At 47.2% G+C, this 18,705-nt stretch overlaps 1 protein-coding gene across 6 annotated transcripts; it reads left to right on the top strand.

The window, feature by feature from the left end:
* Positions 1-3,313: 3,313 nt before the first annotated feature.
* phyhiplb (phytanoyl-CoA 2-hydroxylase interacting protein-like b) lies at positions 3,314-18,684 on the top strand. Of its 6 annotated transcripts, none has more exons than XM_061837073.1 (5): positions 3,314-3,630; positions 12,357-12,553; positions 14,808-14,982; positions 15,971-16,088; positions 18,135-18,684. In XM_061837073.1, the coding sequence occupies exons 1-5, from the start codon at positions 3,522-3,524 to the stop codon at positions 18,682-18,684; spliced, it is 1,149 nt and encodes a 382-aa protein (XP_061693057.1). In that variant the 5' UTR covers positions 3,314-3,521. The 6 variants fall into 6 exon arrangements, with proteins under 6 accessions (XP_061693057.1, XP_061693061.1, XP_061693058.1 ...); XM_061837077.1 differs by lacking the exon at positions 3,314-3,630 and adding an exon at positions 3,979-4,155; XM_061837074.1 differs by lacking the exon at positions 3,314-3,630 and adding an exon at positions 6,302-6,345.
* Positions 18,685-18,705: the final 21 nt, after the last annotated feature.

The raw sequence follows: 18,705 nt of genomic DNA, 5'->3' as shown, positions 1-18,705 counted from the left end.
ACAGAGCAAGTTGATGGAAGTGAATTGTGTGTGTGATGGGGGAAGGGAGGGGTTGATCTTAGTTTGCATGGGATGCTGTGTCACTGCCCTCCCCTCCCTCCCCAGCGCTGATCTTAACACATAATGACTCTAGCTGGAGGGAATGAGCTGGGCTGATGGATGGAGGGAGGTAGGAAACCTCCAGAATCATCCGGCCAGTCGCCGCCTCATTCTTCTTTTCTTCTTCCTCCTCCTCTTCTATAACTGAAGGCAAAGGGAGAACTAGACGATGCATGGCGTGCATAACAATGAGCTTTTTTTTTTTTTTTTTTTTAAGGTTTGGGGGGTGGGGGGAGCCGCCATCGGAGGTGTTTGATGCCTTTTGATGATGTAACGCGTGTCGCTTCCGAAGTGAAAAAGTCCTTTAAATGAACGCTTCGGTGCTAATCTGCGGTTATCAGGGGGGGCTGAGCTGTTTTAGCGATGAAGGCATTTAAACGCAGCAGGGGGCAGCCGGTTAAGTCATGCTCGCAAGCTGGGTCCTATTAAGTCGGCATAAGAGCATCACGTGTGGAACGGGCTTCTCTGTACGGTCATTGTGTTGCATCTTCGGCACCGGGGACGCGCAAGTTTCCGGAAAGCAATTCGGAGGCCAAGATTCGGCCTGCCGGGAAATGTTGAAAAGGTGAACCGAGGCCCAGGTCGCCACGTCGCGAATGTTTCTCCACCGAACCCGGCGTGATTATGAGCTTAGTTTAGAGTTAGATCCCGCTGGCCCGCCTAAGCCGTCCCTCGCTAATCCCGCAATGTGAATGAGGAAATGCGGCTTGTTTTCTCTCGCAATCAAAGCGGAGTCTACATGTAGGTCAAACGCCACGCTTTTGTCAACGCTTCCAGAGCTCAAAGTGACACTATGAGAACAACGCTTGCTCCCGGATTGTTTTTACCCTTGATTTCTGAATCCAAAACTAGCTCATACATTTCATGTGTAAAAACGATGAGGCGATTAAAGATTGTTATGGTTTCAGTTCTGAGGTGAAACCGTAACTAGAATGTGGCCCGCGACACAAATGAGTTTGACGCCCCTGGGCTATTGGAATTGATTTCTTGTCCATTTTGTTTCTCCATAACCTGGTAACTCACAAATGGACAAACAAACGACGCCCTTCCTCGACCGGACTCCATTCGTCTGATCTCATCCTTTGCCGAACTTGAAACGGTCAACAAAAGAATGACTGTGTAATAACAACTACTCTGCCGCTACAGAACGCTTGCCCCCTCGTTGTGTTTAACCCGGGGTCTCGCCGTATTTACAGACTCCGTCGTCCGACCCGGTTGCTCCTCCTCGGGCTGTTTCGCATGAAACAGAGGAAGGCAAAACCAAATCCAAAGTGACACTGAACGCTTTCGGGAGCCACGCACGTGGTAATTTCTCTTGACTCTAACGCGGCCAAATGGCGTTCGGAGGCGCCCCCGAGCCCGCAGGTCGGCGCTTTGCCTTCCATTTATCAGACTCTTGACCTCTGCCGGACCTTTTTCCTGCGTGTAATTCGCATGACACACACACAGTCGGCCCAGCCAGCCAGCTGCGCACTTTTCATCAGCAAAGCCAACGCTTCATTAGGTCCAACTGCGCAATCCATTCAGATCCACTGATGGATCGGTTCTGCCTTCACAAGGATATACACCTAATAATAGCTTACAGATTATTGAAGTGATCTAACAATTGAGACCGCCTCTTCGTTTGACGGGGGTTTGTCATACATGAACAGTGGGATACAAACTCCAACTGGGTTTTGATCAGCGCCACGTGCTGTGGTATTCTTACGCTTGCTAATGAAGTGCTGCCTCCACGGAGGAAAAATTGCAATCACTAGTTTTACTTTCGTACGAAGCGCTTTTTTTTTTTTTTTTTTAATGCACCCTCTGGACTGTTTAAATCGTAGGCCTCTCCTCAAATCACCTTGCCCGACCCCTGGTTGTCATGGTAATGAAGTCTGTGCTCTGCATTGGTTCCGCAGCAGGAAGCGGTGGGCTGAACTTTCAATTTCACGCGTCTGAAAGGCGACACAATGGGTCGCTTAAATAGTGTGCTGTCCACGTGCCACATACACGCAGTTTAGTACGCTTGCTCATCTTTATTTTTCACTAATGGTGCCCCCGTTTGTCATAATAACATATGCTGGACTCGACATTGGCCCCGCAGTAGAGGGGGGGACTGGCCCTTCCCCTCAAAATGCATCTGACCTTATCTATCCATTCCTTTTCTTTGCTGGTTGTCCTCACGAGGGTCATGGGGAGTTCTGGAGCCTATCCCATCTGTCAACGGGCAGGAGACAGGGCACACCCTGAACTGGTTGCCAGCCAATCACAGGGCACATGGAGACAGACAACCAATCACACCTAAGGGCAATTTAGAGAGTCCAATTAATGTTGCGTGTTTTGGGGATGTGGGAGGAAAGCGGAGTGCCCGGAGGAAACCCACGCAGGCACGGGGAGAACATGCAAACTCCACAGAGGCGGGTCCGGCATCGACCCCGGGACCTCAGAACTGTGAGGCCAACGCTTTACCAGCTGAGCCCACCTTGCCGCCCATCCGACTTTAACAAAGCAAAAATAAATCGGCAGTGAAAAGCAGGCTACAATTCTTGACTCTTGGCATATTTGGACAAAAGCAGACATGGTTTTAAGACTTCATTTTAAACTGTGGTTAAATGCGTTGGTGTAATTCTGCCCATTCATGATCGATTCCGTTTTTCTGGTATTTTGTCTCCTGGGTAATTCGCCAATTTGTCCAGTCAAGACGTTAATTGAACATCAATCAAAGCGATCATTACGGCATGCAATATGCTGGTGGTGGTGGTGGGGGGGGGGGTTGATTTTGTTAGTCCTCTTGCATCTGAGCTCCAAAACAGTCAGACTGACAGAACCCCAGACAAGAAGTGTTCTGGCCCCTTTTGATGGGACTGCACGACGTGAAACGCGTCTCGGACGTGCATTTTTTGCAGCAGGCAACCGAGAAGGAGAACCTGCGGGATAATCTTCTTACGTAAACGATCATTCAATTCTTTCTCTCTCTCTCTCTCTCTCTCTCTCTCTCTCTCTCTCTCTCTCTCTCTCTCTCTCTAACTCTCTCTCTCTCTCTCTCTCTCTCTTGCTCTCTGTAATCCGCCGAACTATTCGCGCTCATGCAGCACACGCATGACACACGCTTGCATGCACACTTGTGGCTCTGCGTGGACGAGAAGACACAACAAAGGCGACCAAACAATTGAGCAATTTCAAATTATACTTGCATTAATTCAATTGTGTGCAACGAGGCATATTTTTTTTCATATCGAGAGAGAGAAAGGGAGTCGATTTCTTTCTACTCCACCGTCCCCCCCCCCCCCCTCCTCCTCCTCCTCCTCTTCCTCCTCCTCCTCTTCCTCCTCCTCCACGTCCACCAGTGGACCAGCGAGCGGACCACACCGCCGGCCATCGAGGAGCACAGCGGCAGCTTCGGGCGTCATCGTTTTGTGACATCGGCATCACCCACCGAGATGGAGGCACCGGGCTTGCAGGCGCGCAGCATCAGCAGTCCGCTGAGCCCCTGCGAGGGGATGATCAAGGACCTGAGCCTGGACGCCATACAGCTCTGTGAGCGAGACGGTAAGCAACTTCCTCACGTTTTAGCGGGGTGCATCCGTGCATTACAGCCCCCCAGGCAAAAATTCCTGTGACGTGCAGTCTGCCTTTAATTGCCTTTTTTTTTCACGTTTATGCCTTTAAAAGGACTGAGAGGGTTTCTTTTGGATGGTTGGTGCGTGTGTGAAAATCTGCAAGAGTGTCTGCTGTGTGGCAATAAATGTCTTTTTATGTCATTATATGTGCCCCCCCCCCAAAAAAAAAGAAGCTCTTATCTGACTCCCGCAGGCCCCACCACACCTATCTGCTGCCTCTTACAGCTGCACCATGACAGCAAACATCCCAATTTGTAGTTGCTCTTAATGAAAGCGGATGTGCTCAGTAAGGTGACCTGGGCAGTCCACGCCATGCCGTCATGAATCCGCACGGTTGAAGATCAGAGGTGGTGAAACCCTCAGTGCAATGGTGCAAAAAAAGAAGAAGAAGGGGGGGAAAAAGCAAGTCATCATCAGGAGAGTGTGTGAGGCTCCAACATGGCTGCGGCCACATGTGAGTGCAAAAGCCTCTGCAACATCCTGAAAGCGCCAAAAAGATCACCGTTCACCTGAAGTCATTTGTTTTGCCCGGGCCTTTTTCAACATCACGTTTACATGAAATGTGTGTGTGTGTGTGTTTCCTACCTGGCCGTTGTGCTTCCCGAGCCGCTCCTCATCATGCAAGACGCGGCGGCGCCACGGCGCACTTTCTATCCTCTTAGTGCTTTGCTGGCTTCATTGGAAAGCTTTCATTTCCATAATGGTCAGGAGCGGACTGGGTGCCAGCTTTTGGGGGGGGGGGGGCTCTCGTAGGAAAGACCCCGGAGCCTTTTTCGTCACGTCCGAATGCGCTTCTGGTCGAGTGGTCCAAGTCAATATAGCTTCTGTGTCCTTGAGACACCCCCATGATGTTTGTTGATGGGGCAACAAACACCTGCTGGCCACTTTTATGCAGCCGAGAGACCAGTTTCTTAGTTGCAGGACTCTAAAAATATATACATGTATATATATATATATATATATATATATATATATAGCAATACATGACAAAAAAAATTAACAGACTTAAATACAATACATAAAACCAGGGATTGTGATTATTAAATGTATTTCTGTTGCTCGTCGGCTAGCTTGGCTACCTCTGACCAACCGCTGAAGATAGTTGAGAAATGTAAAGAAATTGCAAATATAATATATACGTTGTTCGAGATGGGCGGCACAGTGGATCAGCTGGAAAAACGTTGGCCTCGCAGTTCTGAGGACCCGGGTTTGATTCCCGGCCTCGCCTGTGTGGAGTTAGCATGTTCTCCCCGTGCCTGCGTGGGTTTTCTCCGGCCACTCCGCTTTCCTCCCACATTCCAAAAACACGCAACATTAATTGGACACTCTAAATTGCCCCGAGTTATGATTGTGAGAGCGGCTGTTTGTCTCCATCTGCCCTGCGATTGGTTGGCGACCAGTTCATGGGTTAACCCCCCCTGCCTGTTGAGACAAACAGTTGCACTCACGATCACACCTAGGGGCAATTTAGAGTGTCCAATTAATGTTGCATGTTTTGGGGATGTGGGTGGAAACCTAGGTGCCGGGAGAAAACCCACACAGGCACGCGGAGAACATGAAAACTCCAGACAGGCGGGGCCGGGATCGAACCCGGGCGCTCAGAACTGTGAGGCCAACGCTTCACCACCTGCTCCACCGTGCCGCCAAGGCCACAGTTCCATTGCTAATGTAGTTGAAGTCACATCGACCAGCGCTACTGGGGCAGATTAGATCGACACGGCGACACATCGAGGCTGCTGTCTGATTGGACAAAAATAACGTGAAAAATGTAACCTCCACGTGCAAGTGCCGGAGGAAGGACATTCAAGAGAAATGCTACAAAAACGAAGAGAATAATCGACTGCTTGGTCCTTGTAACATTAGCATAGCAGCCTTGACCCTGAACATGACGAGCATGAAAAGTACTCGCATTGATTTCCCCGAAAATAGCCAGTGTCCTTCTCCGCAAAACTTTTTTTTTCCCTCTCTCTCTCTCTCTCACGGCCATATTCATTTCCATACTTGGCTGCTTTCTAAATTTACCTCTTAGAGGTATTAATATTTAATTGGCAACATGAAAGGCTGCATGGTGCCGCGCTGAGCAAGCAAATGGGAGCGCAGCAGCGTCACTGGACCTCTTCCTGTCTGTGGGAACCCAACAGAACTGCCAGAGCATTTCAATGCACATTTAAACACGTGGCAGGACAATTGGGTTAGCGTGTGGCGCTGAATAACAAAATGCTGCAGTCTCCTGCACATTGACAGCTGGGATAGGCTCCAGTACTCCCCGTGACCCTTGTGAGGATAAGCGGCAAAAAAAATGGATGGATGTTGAAATGTGAGGATTCAATTTCGTTTTTTGATATATTAAAGAGCACGTATCATTTGTTTCAATGAAATTGTAAGAGGAATATGGATTTCACTGCAAATTTTTAATGCCTTTTTATTTTTTCACGTACTCTGTATACTACAAAGGTACAAACGGTTAGGTTGGTCTCCAATAATGACCACTAAAAAAAAAAAAAAAGGGTTTCAGTGATGTCATTTCCCTCTGTAGTACTGACCATCTTAGCTGAGCATCATCATAATCATTTCAAGCAAATTGTTTTGATTCATCATAGAAGGTCAACCGGTGAATAAATGAGCCTGCGCCGTTCTCCAAAGAGTGAGTTTTAATCAAACGGAAATTAATAATGTCGGCCTCAGACGTGCGCTTGCCGTTAATGATGCAGACGAGAAAATTAACGTCAGCGTTGTGTCGAATGGCAGCACGATAATTGGGCATAAATTGCAGCGCTTCGTGCGACTGGGCTGATATTCGGAGCAGGCCATGCGCGACGACATGAGTGTGATGGCGTGATTGACAGGTGTGCATTATTTATTAATTTTTATGCTGCAGTCAGATAACAAAAATGTGATTGCGCCCTCTGGATGGTTTAAAAATTTGTTACTTAACTGATAGGGAGAGCAGAGTTATGTAATCGTGTAAATCCCTTTTGCTCAAACCTGATGCAGTCAAAGCTCTTCAATATTTATTTATCTTTTATATTCTTGATATAAGCGGCACGTTGGATCAGCTGGTAAAGCGTTGGCCTCACAGTTCTGAGGTCCAATGAGGGTTCAATCCCGGACCTCGCCTGTGTGGAGTTCGCATGTTCTCCCCATGCCTGTGTGGGTTTTCGCTGGGCAATTTGGTTTCCTCCCACGTCCCAAAAACATGCAACATTAATTGGGCATGGATGGATTCTTTATATATACTTCACCAAAACTACAGCCCAACAATCGAATTAATATCTTGAAATCAATGGTGGGCTATGTAGTAACTAGCAGTTTTGGTGGAATAAGTACCGGTATTTCTTCTTCTGGTTGACTCCAACAAGAGACACTTGTTGTTGCTATGTTATTCAGTCTTTTGCTGCGGTTGATTATATTTGCGCCTACTCGAGCCGAGGGATTTGTGCAAACATACTCGGTGACTTGTCAGGCTACGACAGCTGGTACACATTGGCCCTAGCACTGTCACGTGAACACCATCTGGTCCAGGAGACGCTCCAACTTGCGAGTTATTCATACTTTGGATGAACTGTCCTTATTGGAATGGAAACTGATTTTGTGTTTGTTGTGAATGGTTGTGTGTCTCAAAATGTGCGCTGTGACTGGCGGCGCGACCAGTTCAGGGTGGATTTTTGCTTTCAGTACCTTTACCACGCAAGTGAAAGTCCATTTAGTCTCCAAACTGGGGCAAACTCCAGCACACTTGGCACACAAAAGAGGACAAGTGCTACAGAAAATGAATGGATGGAATTTGAACAATGGTTGTTTCCAACCCCACTAAAGATAAATGTATTGTTATCGTTGTCGTGATTATTATTATTATTATGGTTTTACTGTGTCTGTACTGGGTGCCGAGAAGCTTGCTGATGTGTAAACACGCCGATGAACGGGGACATTGTTCACGTTGCTCGGCCTAGAGAAAGATGGTCTTGTTTCTGGCCGCTTCGCGCTCCCAGCGTGACGTCCGTGTCGGTCTAGTAGTCCGTGTAGCGAGACGGACAAAGACGCGCTATTTTCTAAAGACCAAGCCAACGTCCCTGTGCTCTGCTGCCCATTTAATATAAAGAATTTGGAAAGGTTGTCCGAGTGATGTACAATCCGAGACAATGTGTGTAGATGACCCAAGACCAAACGCATTCGGTTCTGTGATACTTGACTTCCCTCCAAGTATTCTTCATTCACCCCCCCCCCAATCCCAAACAAAACCTCGCTGACCGTGCATGTTCTATTTTAAGTGACATCATTAACATTGTTAGTGATGTCACAAAACAAAAAAGCCAAACCGAAAAGCACTTGACATCGGGTCATCGTGGAGGATGTTTTCAGTTTCAGTTCCCGACCAGCGATGGCCTGAATGTACATTTTGTTCTGTAATTGGCTGGTCAATGCCAAACTCTTCGATGAGCTCGCCACATCTGGATCTATCCGCACACATGATTAAACCACGAACAAGGAAGTCAGTCAAGCCGGGTAGGACTGGAGCGGATCGGAGAAAGGGAGAGCCATTAGGAGGGTGATGTGTTTGCATGTTAACAAGATTTTTATTGATCCCACTGCATTCATTTATTGCTGTGCGGTGTATAGTACGCGTTGAGTAAAAAAAAAGGGGAACTCCTGAATCACGGTCGTGAACATCAGGATTATTTGCCTTTCCGCAAACGCTCTTACTGAAGCCGTAAATGTGCTCGCACGGCAGTAATTGCAGTCCCGCGGCTTTACGGCGAAATGGTGACGCAACCAAGTGAATATACTGCGTACCGCAAGCTAGTCTACCTGCCAACAGATGTGAGTCACGGTGACGCTTCGTCATCCCGGAGAGCTGTAGAACGGCTCAGGGTTAATTTCTACTTCCTCCCTCTGATCTTCACCCCCTTTCATCTTTCATTCCCGCGGTCGCCGGAGTATTTATTGGTCGCAGATGAGCAGTGCAGGCTGTCGGAAGCTTGAATTCGCGTGTACTGGGCCGCACTTCCAAAAGGCAGTGCAGCCTCACCACAATATTAAGTATGCAATCTACTATGTAATATATATACATATATATATATAATAGAAATACGGTGATGTATGGGCATTAACCTTTACACAACTTTTACCGTTTTTTTTAAATGTCGGCACTCCACATTGGTTTTCGGTCATGCGGCTAAGACGATTTTGTCCGAGTCTCCCTAAATTTCTTGCAATCAAACGTTGAGACACGTTTCTCTTAAAACTGTTGAACAATTTGCTTGCAAGTTCCTTAATAAAATTCTGGACCTCGCGTCCCGCATCCTCGGTCGTCAACAATTGAGCCTTTCAGGTGTGCTTCTATTTTTTTTTTTACTCAATCACAACGCTTACCTTTTTCCAATTGACCTTTGGTATGACCCAAACCATTTTTTTTAGCATTCCTCAACTTCCCCAGTTTTTTGTTGCTTATCTGCAGCCATCAAATTCACAGAGAATATTTGTAAAAAAATAAAATAAAATCAACGTAACTGTTCTATGATTAGCACATACAGTGATGCCCAGAATACAATTTGAGAAGTGATTTCTTTGAAAACCAAATCGATGTTCCCCATTTCAATGAATGGAAAAAGAAATAATGCGTTCCATGCCTAAAAAAATCTTTAAAATGTCTTTAAAGCTTTTCCTGATAATAATCTGTATAGTGGGAATACATGTATAGTTTAAATACTTTTTATAATAAAATAATTTAAGAAATATATTTATTTTTTGCTTAAAATGTATGCTTTAGTAGTAGAGGACGCTAGGCTGGGACGGCATTGCCGTATCTGTTTGAATTAGTTCAAAAACGGGGACGTTCAAGAACCGAGGCTTTGCTGTATATATTTCAGTATTTAAATGTCTATAATCTGACCGTGTCTACGTGCAATATTTTTTCCATACAAATAACATTTATTGATTTGTCAATTATTTGTTACTGATGTTAATAACAACGACGCAAATATCATAAACGACTGCAGCGACGACTGCGATGCTACGAAAGAAGTAATAGCGCCCATTTGAAATATGGTGCCACGATCTGCTGCCGAAGTCATTATCAAACTTGAGTGGCCACGCCGGCGCCCTGTTGGATCTCACTAAATTCAAATATAAGAACCGCTGCACGCCCAAATTACTTTTGTGATGTATTGAGACTCTCAACCGTTTTACAGTTTTTCCTTTTTTTTTTTTGGGGGGGGGGGGTGCCTTGCCCGAATCAAAGGTCAGCAACAAAAGGTGGGACAGCACAACCTCTCCGGTCCAAAATAACGTTCTCAGCAGGACTGCACGCAGAAACTTCTCGACATTGTCGTTGAATCTGGCTGCTGAATGTCAAGTCTAGGAAGAAAAAAAACCTCCCAGTGGCCCGAGTATCAGCCCAGCATAATGCACCACGGGAATCATTCAAACAAACTCGACAGTGGGAAGATTTATTTCCCCACTTGAAGCATACATTGGTAAAATTATCCAATCATTTTCTAATAGTTCAACGTGGTCGTCAGGCGGTTAGAACAGTTTAGAAATTTGAAGAGATTAAGGGAGAGAACATTTTACGGTGCATAACTTCCATCCATCCATCCATCCACTTATCCTCATGAGGGTCACGGGGAGCGCTCAACAGGCAGGAGGCGACACATAGAGATGAACAGCCGCACTCATAATCACACCTCGGGGCAGTTTAGAGTGTCCAATTAATGTCGCATGTTTTTGGGATGTGGAAGGAAACCCACGCAGGCATTGGGAGAACATTCAAACTCCACACAGGCGGGGCCGGGATCGAACCCGGGTCCTCAGAACTGTGAGACCAACGCTTGACCAGGTGATCCACTTAACCCTTTTCTGTATACACAAACGTGATGACATCTTAGATTTCACATGATTTCTTGGTCATTCATGTACATTTACATAGTGAACGTCATTTGATATTCGATCCAAGGTTTAGGAAAATATTTGCCCCTAACTTCAAGCATGATGTCAAATACCAAGTACATAAATTGGCTGTAGTAATTGAAAGGAAGTTACCTTTGAGTTTCTAAAATTTATATTATTATTAGAATAATCGATTATGCTGCAGCAGCATTGTGGATCAGATGGAAAGCGTTGGCCTCACAGTTCTGAGGTCCCAGGTTCAATCCCGGCCCCGCCTCTGTGGAGTCTGCATGTTCTCCCCGTGCCTACGTGGGTATTCTCCGGGCACTCCAGTTTCCTCCCACACCCCGAAAACATGCACAATTAATTAGACACCCTAAATTGCCCCTAGGTGTGATTGTGAGTGCGTCTGTTTGTTTCAATGTGCCCTGCGATTGGCTGCCAACCAGTTCAGGGCGTACACCGCCTCCTGCCCGTTGACAGCTGGGATAGGCTCCAGTACTCCCTGCGACCCTTGTGAGGATAAGCGGCAAAGAAAACGGATGGATGGATGGATGCATCATCGATTGTTATGTATACTCTGTTGTATATCCAAATAATGGCCAAATACGGGTTGTCCCCAAAAAATTATTTTACATGTTAAAAATTTTTCAAATTATAATAATCATCAGGTTTACAAATATTTAAAGTATGTATACATTTTTTTTTTGGGACACCCTGTAATTTTTCCCCTTTGGCTTCTTTATTTTCACTCTTAAACTTTAAAAGCGATCATCATGGCGTCATAAATATTAGGAGTGACCGTTGTCCACTTGCTGCCATTTTCCACCTGCATGACAGCTAACATGATCAAATATGACTTTCAAACGACTGCGCCCTCGACAACGCTCATATCATAGCCACAGTTTTCGTCATCCTTCCCCCCCCCCCACTTTCTACATTTAGTTGCGTGTCGAGCGATACACGCAAAACTGCCGCATTTTATTCTGTTTTCAATCATGTCGTATTTATGTCCAGTTCCAGGCGAGAAATGCTCACCAGGCTGCTTTCTGATTGGCTGTTTCCAAACAGGAATCTACACATTCTGGATTCTTGTATCAAAACAGTGTGTGTGTGTGTGTGTATGTGTGTGTGAGGTTGCGAGATAGTCCAATTATGGAATTGCTCTTTTAATCTTGGCCCGTCGTGAATGGCGACGGATGCGCCACGCTCGGCTGCTTCGGCCATTGTTTAGATGTGCATGTTTCACGCCCTCCACACACACACACGCCGCATTGTTGCCATGTCGATGGGGGGGGGGGTCCATATTCGCCGCCGATTCCACAAAGGATCCGTTGAGCCGTGTTTTGACATTTTTGTTGCCCTCGCTTTGCACTCCGGGTCGCACGCCTACGTGCGCGATCCCGGTTGGAAATTATGGGATGCAGTGTTCCATATTGACAGCCAAATGTCATTTCTTTTGCATTGCCGATTAGAGACGGATTCCTCGTCTGCGGCGAGAGAGCATTCGATCGATTCAGTGCGGCTTCTGCTCGACGAAGCGCGTAGTTTTGTGTTGTGGGGGGTGATGCGTTACCATGGGAACCAGGGCGGCCGCTGGTTCTACTGTAATTGGCCAACAGGGAGAGATAACAATCATAATCACAATTTTAAAAATGAAAGTTGTGAGTATGATGAATGCACAAGCAGGATTTAAAGGTCAAATGTCCAAATATTTTGCTCACGGGCGTTGTTCGTTCTTCTTCAAAACGCGATTTCCTTCCCACGCAGGAAGTAAATCCCAGGACGGCGCCCTCTCCGACATGGAGGAGCTGCCCGTCCCGCGGAGCATCAAGATCAGCAACATCACCTGCGACTCCTTCAAGATCTGCTGGGACATGGAGCAGCGCGGCAAAGAGCGCATCACGCACTACTTCATTGACCTCAACAAGAAGGAGAACAAAAACTCCAACAAGTTCAAACACAAGGTAACGCGTTTTGTTTGTCTTCCTGTTGTCGTCGTGTGGCTTCCTGATCCTGGTCATTCAACTGTGGTGAAGGCAGAATGGTCTAGAAATTCATTCGCAGCGGTCCGCCCCCTTCCAGCCATCCATTTTCAGCAGAGCTAAAGTTTAGAATTGCCTATAAATGGCACCCAAGGAATACTTTTGTATTAGACAGGGCTATGGTCTGTGTAAATGAAGCTCTGCCCTTCACTTCAACATTGTTTATTGGCAGCAAGATACCGCAAGATGTCACCAAAGCAATACTTTTATATTAGACAGGGCAATGGCTCCTCCCCTGACTTCAACATCGTCCCCTGGCACCAAGATACCGCAATGTGGCACCAAAGCACTACTTTTCTATGAAACTGGTAAAAATGAAGGTCCGCCCCTCACTTCAACAAAGTTCTTTGGCACCCAGATGCCACAAAACCACACCCAAGCAATAGTTTTGTATTAGACAGGGCTATGGTTTGTGTAAATTAAGCTCCGCCCCTCATTTCAACATTGTTTATTGGCATCAAGACACCGCAAAATGTCACTAAAGCATTACTCTTATATTAGACAGGGCTATGGCTCCTCCACTGACTTCAAGAATATTCCTTGTCACCAAAATGTCATAATGAGGCACCAAAGCAGTTCTTTTGTATAAAACAGGGCTCCTTTGATGCCCTTCAACCTAATTCATTGGCACCAACATGCCACAAGATGGGGGCAAAGTAACACTTGTTTGTGTGAAACCAGGCTTTGGCCTGAGCACAAAAACAATGAATAGTCCATCCATTTTTTTTGCCGCTTATCCTCATAAAGGTCCCGGAGAGTCCTGGAGCCTATCCCAGCTGTCAACGGGCAGGGGGCGAGGTACACCCTCAACTGGTTGCTGGCCAATTGTAGGACACATTGAGACACCCCTCCCCCCCAAAAAAAAACAAAAAACTATGTAATAAAAACTAAGTAAATTTGGGTTTGAATCTCGGCATGTCCTCCCCATGATTGCTGTGTTTTGGGATTACTGCTGCTTCCTCCCACATCTCGAAACACGCGAGTTCACTTCATTGAAGACGCGAAAGCGCCCATCGGTGTGAAGACGAACGCTCGTTCGTCCCCGCGCGAGGACAAATGCGACAGGAAATGGATGAATGGACCGATTGCTCAGCGCCAAGCCGACGAAGCTTGCAAATGGATATTATTCTGGTTTAATCACGCAAATTAGGTTTGTTAAACAAGAGTGGGGCGGAAGTGCAGAACGCCTCGCTTACGCACATTTTCAGCACAAGCGATTGACTCGGTTGTTTCATTTCTCACTCTTATGGGTCGTCGCGTACTCCAGAAACACTGTTTGGATATAAGCAATTCAAAACTCAATTCTCCATAAAATGTCCCCATTAAAGCGACTTCCTTGCTCGCGGAGATTGATGCTCTTTTTGTGATACCACAGAGGGCGACGGCGTGCCGGGAGATTAATGCCGCCGCGATGTTGCCGGGTAGAATTATTGACGCTGTTGTCCCCTGAGGTTCATGGGATGTGGCGGGGGTGGTGGAGCGCGCGGGGGGGGCAATTGTGTTGGCTTTCGTCTCTTTAGTGAAATACAAAATGAGGGCACTCGCAATGAGCTGCTGTGGGCCGCTACATGCCACACAACTCTCACACAAGCCGAGCCCGGATCCGGAAGTTGCTCACGAGGCCACGCCCCTTAAGGGGACACAACCAACACACAAATACTGAAGCAGCTTTATTTATCTCTTTTATTATTCTATTACAGTATAATACACTACTGTGCTGTTGTTATTGGAAGAAAAATAATGGACTAAAATCGTAAAAAATTGTGATTTTTTTTTTTTTCTTCCGCTGCGAGCGACGAATTACCGTAATTCCCGGCCTACAGAGCGCACCTGGTTATAAGCCTCGGTACACAGAAAGAGTTTAACACTTAAGATTAGCGTGGCACTAGCAGTGGCGCTAGTATTACCATGGCGGTAGCATTAGCGCGGGGCTTGCGTCAGCGTGGCATTAGTGTTAGTGCAGCGGTAGGGCTAGCGCGGTGCTGGCGTTAGCGCAGGGCTAGCGTTAGCGCAGCGGTAGCGTTAAACTCTTTCCGTGTACCGAGGTTTATAACCAGGTGCACTAACGCAAGCGCTGCATCACCGCATAAACCGCAGGGTTCAAAGCACGTGAAAAAAGTCGCGTCTTGTCGGCCGGAAATTACGGTAACGTCAATCTCAAATCTCCTCCTTCCAGGACGTGCCGACCAAGCTGGTGGCCAAGGCGGTGCCCCTGCCCATGACGGTGCGGGGCCACTGGTTCCTCAGCCCCCGCACCGAGTACACGGTGGCAGTGCAGACGGCGTCCAAGCAGACCGACGGCGACTACGCCGTGTCGGAGTGGAGCGAAATCGTCGAGTTTTGCACCGCCGGTGAGTCGCGAGGGGGGCTCTGGATACACGACGACACACAACATAACACGACACGCTTTGTGCTTGACGAAGAGATTTGACATGATTTGATTTGATAAAGCACTTGTCTTATCATCTTTCACCAATTCCATCCCACTCCAAAAAAAACAATTTTTAATAATAGGGAAAAATACGTGATAATATGGTTCTTTACAAAAGCATGAATCATTATGTAATTACATGTAATTAAGCACATATTGTATCATAACTCAATGCTGTATTGCGCTCTTCCTTCTGTTGTGCCCGTATTGGCCACCAGGAGGCAGCATAATAAAGTATGGTCATGCAGAGACAAAGCAATATTTTGTCATTTCAGTTGTTTATTGCGGAAGATAAAGAATATATGTGTATATATATATATATATATATATATATATGTGTGTGTGTGTGTGTGTGTGTGTGTGTGTGTGTGTGTGTGTGTGTGTGTGTGTGTGTGACTATCCATGGTAACCGTTAGCACGTCAATGCCATTTAACATTATAAAAAGGTAAAGTTGTTTGTTTTTGTCTGTACTGCACGAGGTGCAATTCCGAGATGATGCGGCCTTCCGCTTTCGCCCGTACGACGTACGAGAGTGAGTACGAGCGGGTTTTGGCGTTAAGATTCGGACAGGACGGCGGGATTAAATAAAGCAGCGAGGCGAGCGGCGCAGAGGTCAGAGCATTTAATGGCGCTGGAGGTCGACGTCGAGGGAGGGGGAGGCAAGAGGTCACGTGACAAAGGAGGGCGGGGTGGGGGCCTCGTAGGCGCTGCACCAGCTGGCCTTAAAAGAAGTAGAAAAATCAACACTGGCAGCGTTGTGAGGCTTTGGTTTAAAAAAAAAAAAAAAACACTCGTTATTTGAGCATAACTGGATGCTAATGTGCATTGAACAGCAAATCAATAATCCTTTGAAATCCACACAAAGCACGCAGCGCGCACACAATGGAATGAAGGCTTCTCTTTCCAGATTATTCCACAGTGCATCTCAACCAGCTGCTGGCCAAGGCCGAAGCGATTTCCGGCCGGATGCTGCGTTTCTCCGTCTTCTACCGCAACCAGAATAAGGAATACTTCGACCACGCCAGGTCGGTCGATGCGTACTTGATTTGAACTGTAATGCCATTTTGTCTCTTTGTCTGGGTGCTTTTGCTTGTCTGCGTCGCAATTTTGCTAACAAACGAACACATGAAGTCAATGCAGATGACGCATTGTTAGCTTTGTGTTACGTCATATTTAGCTTGTCTCACGTGAGTGGTCCTTTCCCGCCGTATTAAATCGCTTTGTCATGTTTTGACGGTGCCAACCAAGCTCGGCCTCCAACGCGCGACGTGCGTCGTCACAATTTTTATTGTTGCGCGAATGGCGTTCACGCAACGCGAGAGATGCTTTTGTTTCCAGCACTTTGTAATAATGAAATCTTTTTTTTTTCCTCTGTTTTTGTCAAGAGCAATTTTCCCTCACTGCTCTAGCGTCATTCCAGCAGCTCGGAGAAAGCGGCAAAGCCACACAAGAGCTCGGTTTAATTGTGTTCGTTTATTTTCTGGAAAATGTAATCAGCTTTGCCTTCCTTTCCGAAACGCCGGTGGAATTCGGAATGTGCTTCCAGGGCAAAACCCGACAGGCAAATACTCTCTGGACACACACGCTTAAACTAATGCCGCGGAGAATTTCGTAGAAACGTCCGTGCCGCTAACATGCCGCAAATAGCGAAGAAGATCCGTGACTAATTGACCGTCCCTGCCTCGCATCCAAAAGTACCGTAATTTCCGGCCTATAAGCCGCAACTTCCTTCACACGCTTTCAACCCTGTGGTTTATGCGGTGATGCGGCTAATTTGTGCATTTTTTTCTAACGGCCGCAAGGGGGCACTCGAACGGAAAAGGTAAGGGTGAGACCGGTGGAATATATGTGCCGAGGAAGTGACTTTTACCGGTCCGGCCCTGTTAGCGGTGCTCTAGCGTGTTACGGCCGTGTATGAGTGATTTTTACCGGTATGTTTTTTTTTTTTAACGGCCCTATTGGTGCTAGAGTTAGCGCGGCAGCTAGTCTTAGCCCGACGGCGCTAGGGTTAGCGTTAGTGTAGCGGCACTAGCGTTAAACTCTCTGTGTACCGTCTTTGTAAATATTTCGTGTTTCAATGTGGGTTCAATGTGGGTTCAATGTGGGCGCTTGCGGCTTTTACACAGCTGTGGCATATTTATGTACCAAATGGTATTTCCTTTCCTATAGGCTGGGAATTAATGCTAATTTTTAATTTGATATATTGTTGATGCTACAAGATCATAAAACATCAACACTTTCTAGCATGTACACAATCAGGAAGCCATGTTACATAGCTGTAAATGAGTAGTTTATCATCGGTATTAGCTTGCATCCACAAAGATACAAACTGGTGTGACATAGTAAATATGCACACGAGCATTGACAATAATACCGTAATTCCCGGCCTACAGAGCGCGCCTGGTTATAGGCCTGAGTACATTTGTAAAGGAAATACCATTTCGTACATACGTACGCCGCAGCTGTGTAAAAGGCGCAACTGCCCACATTGAAACACGAGAAAGACAGTACACAGAAAGAGTTTAACGCGAGCGCAGCACGAATGCTAATGCTAAAAGGGTTGGTTAAAATAAAACTTATCGGTAAATCTCACTGAGACACGGCAGTAACACAGCAGCAACACGCTAGCACAGCGCTAACGCTAGCCTAGCGTTAACAGGGCCGGTAAAAGTCACTTCCCGGCACATATATTCCACCAGTCTCATTCGTACCTTTTCCGCTCGAGTGCCCTTCTTGCGGCCGTTGGAAAAAAATGCACAAATTAGCCGCATCACCACGTAAACCGCAAGTTGAAAGCGTGCGAAAAAAGTTGCGGCTTGTAGGGCGGAAATTACAGTAACAAAACAAACTACACAGGTCGCATTGTGAGAGAAAGGCAAACATAATTTGAGTTCGTGGCACAGGTACGTAGAAGAAAAAGAAAAAAGGTACTCCACGAGATAGTACGATCACGTCAAAGCGGTTAAGAATGAGAAACTATTTTGCGAATTCCACACTGAAAGGTCCGAGAATCGCGCTAACTCGGCCTCGGTCGTGACTGTGCGCTGTTTTTCCGTGGCTTCTCCTTCCAGGGAGGAGCAAGGCAACCGGATGCTTCCGTCGGTGAAGGACAACAGCGGCAGCCACGGCTCCCCCATCAGCGGCAAGCTGGAGGGTCTTTTCTTCAGCTGCAACACGGAGTTCAACACGGGAAAGACCCCGCAGGACTCCCCGTACGGCCGCTACCGCTTCGAGGTCCGGGCCGACGCCCTGTTCAACCCCGACACCAACCTCTACTTCGGGGACTTCTACTGCATGTACACGGCCTACCACTACGTCATCCTGGTCCTGGCCCCCAAGGGATCCCGGGGGGACGACTTCTGCAAGCAGAGGCTGCCCGCCCTCGACATCGCCGACAACCGCTTCCTCACGTGCCAGCGGGTGGAAGGCGCGGGCGAGGGCGGCGGCCTGGTGTTCCGCCACGCCCAGGACGTCATCCTGGAGGTCATCTACACGGAGCCCGTGGACCTGGCGCTGGGCACGGTGGCCGAGATCAGCGGGCACCAGCTCATGAGTCTCTCCACCGTCAACGCCAAGAAGGACCCCAGCTGCAAGACCTGCAACATCAGCGTGGGACGCTAGTGCCGGGGGGTGGACTTCGGT

This window comes from Syngnathoides biaculeatus, chromosome 12 (assembly GCF_019802595.1).
Source record: "Syngnathoides biaculeatus isolate LvHL_M chromosome 12, ASM1980259v1, whole genome shotgun sequence".
Taxonomy (NCBI): Eukaryota; Metazoa; Chordata; class Actinopteri; order Syngnathiformes; family Syngnathidae; genus Syngnathoides; species Syngnathoides biaculeatus.
Note: the sequence above shows the minus strand (reverse complement) of the source record. Positions and strands in the feature narration are given on the sequence as shown.

Bases quoted from the DNA above. Each gene is read 5' to 3' on its own strand.
- phyhiplb (XM_061837072.1), top strand. From the start codon at position 8,051: ATGTTTTCAGTTTCAGTTCCCGACCAGCGATGGCCTGAATGTACATTT. The intron at 8,205-12,356 runs GTAGGACTGGAG...CTTCCCACGCAG, and splicing joins AAGGAAGTCAGTCAAGCCGG to GAAGTAAATCCCAGGACGGC. The intron at 14,983-15,970 runs GTGAGTCGCGAG...TTCTCTTTCCAG, and splicing joins CGTCGAGTTTTGCACCGCCG to ATTATTCCACAGTGCATCTC.